Raw genomic sequence first — 8,636 nt, forward strand, 5'->3', positions numbered from 1 at the left:
TGTGAATTCTACGAAACATTTAAAGAACAATTAACTCCAATACTATATAAACTATTTGAAAGAATAGGGAATGAAGGACTCCTACCAAATTCCTTAAAAATCCCTTTCAGTTGTCAAATTCTTTACCCAAAACCAAAACAAACCAAAACAAAAAACCCAATAATAATAACAAAGAAAGAAAGAGAAAAAAAAAAGAAAAGAAAAAAGGAAAAGAAACTTGTCTGAGGTAAAAGAAAAAGCAAACCAGAGAAAAGTAACCAATACACTAACTAGGAGTGTCAGTTAAAGTACTCTCAGTTTTCCCTTACCTTTGTGAAAGAGCTCCTCAGCCAGGGCAGCAGTGATGCCATTTATTTCCTGAGGAAAAAAAGGGAGATGGTAAGGAAAGGACCCTATCATATTTAAAACAGATTTAGTTGGGCAGCTAGGTGGCGCAGTGGGTAGAGCACCAGCTCTGAAATCGGGAATACCCGAGTTCAAATCTGGTCTCAGACACTTAGCACTTCCTAGCTATGTGACCCTGGGCAAGTCATTTAACCCCAGATGCCTCAGAAAAAAAATAAAATAAATATGGATAATAAAACAGATTTAGTTAACTTAATATTAACTCAACTTGAGATATTCCCAAATAGGCAGATGAATACTTGCAGATGTCCTATATAGTAGAAATCCTGACACTTTAGAAAATTAAGCAAAATTAAGGCAAAGGTAAATAGTTGCAAATGTTTATGACGGTTAAGACAGACTATGGCATGTAAACCTGCAAAATTTGCTTAAAAGACAAAGGGTGCAAATGAAATCCTCTAATGGCAAAAATTCAGAAACCAAAGCATTCAAAAAACTATAGGGGCTACCTTCCCTCTAAGAAAGCAGGTCTCTGAAGGAAACTGTAACTTGCCATTGAAAAATAATACAATGCTCCTGAGGGTTAGGGGACAGGGCTGAGAAGCAGGGGCTTCCAGAGGGGAGATTTTTAATTCCTTTTGTAAGGAAAAATACATGTTTCTCCAATACTAACAGCATAACACTTTAAAGATTATATATATTCTCATTTAATCCTCCTATAAGGTAACTACAGATGGTATTATCACTGTTTTACAAATGAGGTTCTGAGAAGTCTAACCAACTAGCTCATTGCAATAGTCATTATCAGAACCTTTCCTGCCTTTAATTAAGCCCAGCACTTCCCCATTCTTTTACCCATGCAGCACTAGATTAAGAACCATTGTTCCCCATGCACTTTCTTGAAGTTTCCACCCTGTCAGCATTCCTGATGTTCATTTTCCCCCAATTTGGAAACCATTGTTAGTAATGTTTCTAAAAGAGTAAAAAAAAGCAAAATAAATTTCCTTCTAGAGCTGGGATTTTAGAAATTGTCAAACAACACATCAGGCTTCAGCCTGCCTAAATGTTTCAACTTTAGAATCTCTGGGTTGTCAAGGCTCCCTTAGGGGTCACTAAAGAGAATGTCCAATCGTTCAAAGACATGATTATGAGTCTATTTCCACATATTTCCAAAAACAGAATGGTTACCTATAACTTGTACTTTTTCAATCATTTGCTTTTGTTTGAATATTTTTTGTTGTCTCACAAAAATCACTGCTTTCATTTGATTCATTCCAATTTTCATGAACACTATCTTACATAAGGCTTCCCACTTTCCCATTCTTTCCTCTAGAGGTCTTATTTAACATTACTTTTTGTATCTTCTTTTTCCAAGGTGCTCCTGAATTTTTGTGGCCAAGTCATTCTTCTGAGGCTCTATTTGGATTTCAATTGTGGCCCTGGAGTCAGGAGGACTTGAGTTTAAATCTGGACTTTCCTGCTGAATTTCTCTTGGAATCCTCTCAATTTCTCAATCCACTCTTTCTTCATTATTTCTGGTGCATTCTTTTGTTCCTAGCTTCAGAATCAGCTTCTTGACTAACTCTTTGTTCCCTCTTATTCCTGCAGAAGAGGTGGGCCCTACTTTGTAGGTTCTTCTATGCAGTGGCTAAGACTAGGCCAGACCCTCTGCAGAAATTCCTGGGGTTTGGCTCAATCTCCTGGGGATTCAATTCGGGTTTTGTAGCCTCCATCTTCTCTGCCTTATCTTCCCTCAGAGCCCCTGAAAGTTTCTGGCAGTGTTCTTGTGCAGTCAGGGACTGGATAAGAGCTTATTGCTATTTCTCTCTGTTTTCTTCATCACTGTTACTTCTAGTACATTTTTATAACTTTACTTGGGTGTTGGTAGAGGAATCTACAAATGTCATCTTAGCCAGTAATCTGATTTCTACAACCCATAGATTTTTGTTAAAATCTTCACTATTTGTAAGTTCACCCTAAAGTTTAATGTATTAAAATTTCTTAAAACAACTAATCATTCTTACTTTCCACGGGAAAAGCAGAGTTGCTAGCCATATGACAGGACTTTAGAAGTGAAAGTGTTGAGGTCAGGAACCAAATGTTGAGGTGTAGACCACATGTTGAGGTCTACATTTGGGGTACCTAAATGAAATTAGGGTTTAGTTAAGGTCTAGTGGCAGGTTTGGGGTACAGGGAATCAAACAGAGTCCCCCTGCAACCCCCTTGGATTCGGCGCAAGGATACAGTGGTATATGAGGTCTAGTAGCTGCGCAGAATTCCCAATAAAAGCATTTATTGGCCCACAGAACTAGATTGATAAAAGAGGTTTATTATTGAGTTTAGGAGCAGGAGATAGGTGAAGGTAGAGATAAGGAGGGCACTGGACAGAGGGTCCTCACATGGCGACCATGTTTGGAATCTCTGCAAAGAGGGGTTCCCAGTGTGGCCCTTTTAAGTCGGAGATTTGGGGTGTAGCCCCAAAGTTGGCTCAGATCCGGGTGGGGCTGGGACAGGTCCGGATCTTCTATTGGAATTCAAAGGGACCAGGATTTGTGAGTCAAAGAGTAATTTACATTAGCTAGGAGGGGGTGGGAATCAAAGATTGGAATCTTTCCCGCATCAAAAGGGATCTCAGACATCTTATTATACTGCCTTCATTTCACATGGTCCAGAGAGGCCACTGTAACTTGTCGAAGGCCCCACAAGCAGTTTAGAGAATTACTACATTTAGAGCTTTAAGGGAGGTTGTCTAGTTTTTTACTTCCGTTTACAAATGGGGAAGCTGGGGTTCAACAAGCTGAAGTGAATTGCCTAAAGTCTCACAGGTGGCAGAATGGATTTCAGCACAGGTCCTCTAATTCCAAGATATGTGGCTTTTTCCTGATGACTCAAGTATAACAGAACCATCACTTTCCTTAAAATAATTTTGCATATGAAGAGAAGCAGAAACAGAAAAACTTCCAGTGAGAAGCTGTCAGGACATTTGCTACACTAAAAATTCTTTCCAAGATAGTTATTTCTGAAGAATCTCATGACTAACAAACTGCTGTAGTCCTCAAAAATGCAGGAGTCAAAAGGGAAATGCAAAGGGGAAAAATATAAGCATTCTAATCATACATTGAGAACACTTAAGAAAAAAATTGTAAAGATAAAAGACTATTATGTCTGAACAAAGAATTTTTGCTTCTGATAAGACAAGGTGGATATGAACATCTTTTCACAGAGCTCTCTACAAGGAATAAATAATGAAGTCCTTTTTCCCAGAAAAGCTTGTATGAACCCAAAGATACAATAATATTTTACTTCAAATAACTTGAGTTTTGTGTTTAAACTTAGTAATCATAACGAAGATCATACTGATGAGATATAGAGAGTGGTCTAGATTCCTGGTGGTCTAGAGGTTAGTGACTATGAGAGAGTTATTAAGAATCCCCTTTAAATCGGCCGCAGGTTCTAGGAGTGAAAGAATTCACTCATTCCCGAATATTAGTTGCAAAATGAAAGATTATTGTTAGATAGAAATCAGTTTATCCAGAGACTGACTTCTATTGTGGCAGATCTATGGAAAATGGAGTTTTGCACTGAGAATGCAGTTCTCAATGGATAGAAAGTCCTGGCACTTGAGTGAACCACTGAGGTCCATCTGCAAAAGACCTTAAGTTGATAGAAGCTATTTTATTGAGTGTCTTGGTTGGGGTTGGGAAGCCCAAGCAAATCAGAACCAGTGGGGGCTGAGCAGCCCAAGCAAGTCAGAATGGAGGCTGGGACAAGCCTGGATCTCCTATTGGAATTTAAAAGGATGCTTTTGACCAGTATTTGTAATTGAATCAAAAGGCTCTGGCATCCTGGAAAGACAACTTGTCGGGGGAGGATATGCCTTAGCCAGGAGGGCTTGGGAATATGTAAGAAATCACAGATCAATAGGAAATACATTTTCTTAAAGGGACCCCAACCCACTTCAAGACTTTGGTCCTTCACTACTCCCCTCTCACCTCTTCTCATCAAACTCATATCTGCCGAACAGTTACATTATAGAATAATAACGATGAGAAAGAGGATAAATTTATATTACCCAACTTCAACTGGGCTTTCACTGAAGCAAGAAATCCTAACCCATCTCACTCCCTACAAACTTTTCCAAACCTATTCCCTCAAGCCTCTCACTCCTTCCACCTTTCTTCCCCATTAGCTGAGGGCTTTATGGAGAAAATCAATGCCATTTGACTAAGATTTTCTCTCCTCTGACCTTTCCCCCAGGTCTGACAATCAAATGGACCTCCTTACCAAAGCCAGCTCTGAACCTGTACCCCTGTACCTATACCTCCTGCCTTTTCCAGCAGATGGCAATCTCAAGCACCCCTTTTATATAAGCTTCAATTTCTTCCTAGCTATTGTTTTTTCTATTACCTTCTCCCTTACTCATCTCCACCCAAAACTCTCCCCTCCACCAGACCACTATCCATTCAGGCTGTGTTCTATATTCTGGCTCAACAAAATTTCTAGGAGTCTGTGCTTACTGTCTCCATTTCTTCCAGCTCCTGACTATCACTTGACTCAAACTGCTCTCTCCAGTTACCAATGACCCTTGATGACCAAATATCATTTTTTTCAGTTGTCATTCCTCCTACAGCCTCTCTCTGCTGCAAACTTGCTTTCCTCTCCAAATGTTCATCTCACTACTCCTTTGTAGTTCTTTTTTCATACGTATGACTGCTCCTCCATAACCTCAATTACTGGCTTTTCTTTCCAATTATACTATACAGATGGAACTGGTCCTTTTTTCTCTATATACAACTTCCTCATCAGATTCCACAATTTCCCCCACTAAATCTGAGATTTATTACTTCACTATGATGTATAATTGGCTAAATACATTGAATAAGCTGGATGAGGACATTCCGAATTGTTCCCAGTCTTCTGTCACACAGGTGCATATGGGAGGCTAACAATTAGTGGCTAACAACTATGCAGTTGCAGCCTCATTATAGATCTTATAAAGCTTCCCTTGTTAGGAATGAAATTGTGCTGGATTCCTTTGAACAATGGACAACTGTTTAATGAATATCTCAGAATGAAATCAGCATCAGGAATCAGAAAGACATGAGTTCAAATCTAACTCAGATGCTTACTAGCCATACAAATCTGTGCAAAGGAACTAACTCTAAGCCCCAATTTCCTCATCTATAATATGGTGATCAAAATACTTGTATCTAACTGATAACAGCACTACAAATAATCAAAGAATGACAGAGCTGAGGGAAACCAAGAAGTCATCTGGTTCAAACTGTATTATGTTATTTAATCTATCTGGGCCTGTGTTTACTTTCCTGTAAAATGAGGGGGTTTTCTATATGGTTTCTGAAGTTCTATTTAATGCCAGATCTATGAATGAGAATTCCCTAGATAACATACCTGACAAGTGGCATTCAGAAACAGATTCTCGACACTTCTCAGCATGGGGAAGCATTTCCTTACATCAAACTTTTTTTTCAACTTTCCTCATGGATCAAACAATTCAAATCCTGCCACCCTCATTATGATATCCTATCATTTTTTGTCTTTCTTTGTATCCCAAGCAGTTAGGATATTTGCTCAGGACATAATAGGTGTCTAATAAATGCTAAAGCATTTATTTATCAAAATTATTTATCAATAATATATAACATAACAGAATCTTATTTGCAAGTTAACAGAAACATATGAAAAGGAGCAAATATCATTAGTGTTGTATAATAAGGAAAGAGTGTAATCAGCATTTTTAAGGTTAACCCTTTCAGGGCCAGTAAATCATTTAGCTGCATGACTTTTTAACATCAGGGAACATCAAACTTGCTGGATCAAGTTTTCTCCTTGCAACTATGTAGCTCTATCAACAAGAAGATAATATTCTAATTAATTTCTATGCTGGCACTCATTGGCCAGATTAAAGTAAATTTCTCCAAAGAATTGTCTTAATACAAAATACAGAACAAGTATTTAATAATAAATATTAAAAACAAGGTTGAGGTTCTAATTTTAAAATGTTTATACTCCCAAAGAAATCAAACTAAAGAAAATTATCCATTTTTTTTCTCCCCCAATAAAGAAAGCAGAATAAAATGAAAGGGCAAAGTGGGTTAAAGAAAACTTAAAAAGAAGGTCACTAAGGCATTTTATGAGGTCATTCTATAGCTTGATAGCATAATGGATAGAGTACTCAACTTGGGAGGCCGGAAATCCTGAACTCAGATCTGCCTCAGCCACTTACTTCTCTATGATCTTGGGCAAATCATTTAAAATTTTAAACTCAGTTTCTTCATTTGCAAACTCAGAATAATAGCACCTAAAGTTGTTCTGAAGCTCAAATGAAAGAAAATGTAAAGTGCTTTGAAAACTTTAAAAGCACTATGTAAATGTTCTTTTAAAGAAATAAAATACAAAAGAATAGAAGGAAGGACAGAAAGATGGTTAGTCAAGCAAGATGGTTCTGAAAGCAGCAAGGATGCCTTAGTGTATAACTTTAAAAAAACAAGAAGCCACATAAAGAGATTTCAGTTTCACAATTTTTTTGGTCCTATATTCATACACACACACACACACACACACACACACACACACAGACAGTTATTCAATTTAAAGTTCAGAAGTTTTTAAAAAAACAATTTTTTAAAATGTGTTAGGAATATAGTCAAATCTCTCTTTGAGTCCCATTCCAGTGCCTCACTGTGGCATGGAAGGGAATGTGGACTCTCAAAGGTGGTGTTAGCACAGCATAGTGGAAAAAATCCCCATCAATCTGTGGGAAAGAGACATTTTACAACAATTAGGATTACAAATGATACTTTGGTTTTTTAGGCAGAGCTGCTGTTGAAGGCTTGCCAACATTTTCACCTGTTCCTATCCAATGGAAAACTGATACACCAGTGTGAATAGAACAGTGGTCCTTAGCTAGAGATAAAATTCAGGCCTTATTAGGTATAGTACAGGAGCAACTTGACCAAGGACACTTACAACCTTCTTTAAGTCCCTGGAATTCCCCAGTATTTGTTGTAAGAAAGAAATCTGGAAAATGGAGGATATTGACTGATTTAAGAAAGGTAAATGAACAGATGAAAACTATGGGAACTCTTGAGCCTGAACTTCCATCTCCTACTCAATTGCCTAGAGAATGTCCTCTCTGGGTTATAGATATTAAGGATTGTTTCTATTCTATCCCTCTAGATAAGGAGAATATGAAAAGATTTGCCTTTCCAGTGCCCAGCGTTAACTTAGCTAGGCGTATAAAAGATATGAATGGACAGTTTTGCATAGGGAATGAAAAATAACCCTACTATGTGCCAAATGTATGTTGCTGCTGCTCTTAACTTTAGTAAAAAAAAGCATTTCCAAAACTTATGTTGTTACATTACATGGATGATATATTGGGGTGTGCACCTGAGGAACAAATGTTGAAAAGACCATAGAAACACTAAGGAATTACAAATTGCACATAGCTCCAGAAAAAATTCAAAGACATGCTCCTTTTCAATATTTAGGATATGAAGTATACCCTAAGATGCTTACAATACAAAAACTTTCCTTAAGAACAGAGAAGCTAAACACCTTAGACTTTCAGAAATTGACAGGGGATATCCAATGGATGTGACCAGTGTTAGGCTTGACTACCTATCAATTGCAATCATTATATGACATTTTAAGGAGAGACACTGTTTTAAACTCACCATGTACAAAAGAAGCTCAAGAGGCTTTGAGAGAAGTTGAACTGGTTTTATCCAATGTGTTGAAAGAGTCATTCAGAAACACTTGGAAATATCAGTTTTTGCTATAAAAGAGGCACCCACAGCAGTCCTTCATCAAGGAGACAGTGTGATAGAGTGGGTGAACCTCCCAGCACAACCAGAACAAAGCCTTACTCTTTACTCAGTGCTTGAGTAGCTAGAATTTTATTAAAGGCCATTAAGCGAGCAATACAATTATCTGGGATAAGACCTGACAAGATATATACCTTTAATACTAATGCACAAATTAATGTATGCTGTGAAACCATCCCAGAGTGGCAAATTTTATTGGCTACAGTTCCAAATCTTATATACGGGTCTCCATTAAAGATAACCAGACTATTACATAATTGGTGATGGATTCTTGAAGAAAAGGTTTCTAAAGTTGCTCTTAAAGGACGAACTATCTTTACAGATGCATCTAAACATAATATTTGTGCTGTATACTCTTGTGACTTAACTATAAAGAGAGTAGTCAGAACTCCTTTTCAGTCCACTCAGCAGAATGAATTGTATGCAATCATTCTAGCTCTT

The 8,636-nt window shown here is 37.6% G+C and overlaps 1 protein-coding gene across 7 annotated transcripts in view; it reads right to left on the reverse strand.

Annotated features, from left to right (window-relative positions):
• Positions 1-8,636, reverse strand: part of NISCH (nischarin) — a 50,036-nt gene that overhangs the window by 30,420 nt on the left and 10,980 nt on the right. For all 7 annotated transcript variants that reach the window (XM_023498312.2, XM_023498313.2, XM_023498314.2 and 4 more), the window contains exon 4: positions 309-357. In XM_023498312.2, the coding sequence (XP_023354080.1) occupies positions 309-357 (49 nt within the window). The remainder of the gene's footprint in view (positions 1-308; positions 358-8,636) is intronic.

Source organism: Sarcophilus harrisii, chromosome 1 (assembly GCF_902635505.1).
Source record: "Sarcophilus harrisii chromosome 1, mSarHar1.11, whole genome shotgun sequence".
Lineage (NCBI taxonomy): Eukaryota > Metazoa > Chordata > Mammalia > Dasyuromorphia > Dasyuridae > Sarcophilus > Sarcophilus harrisii.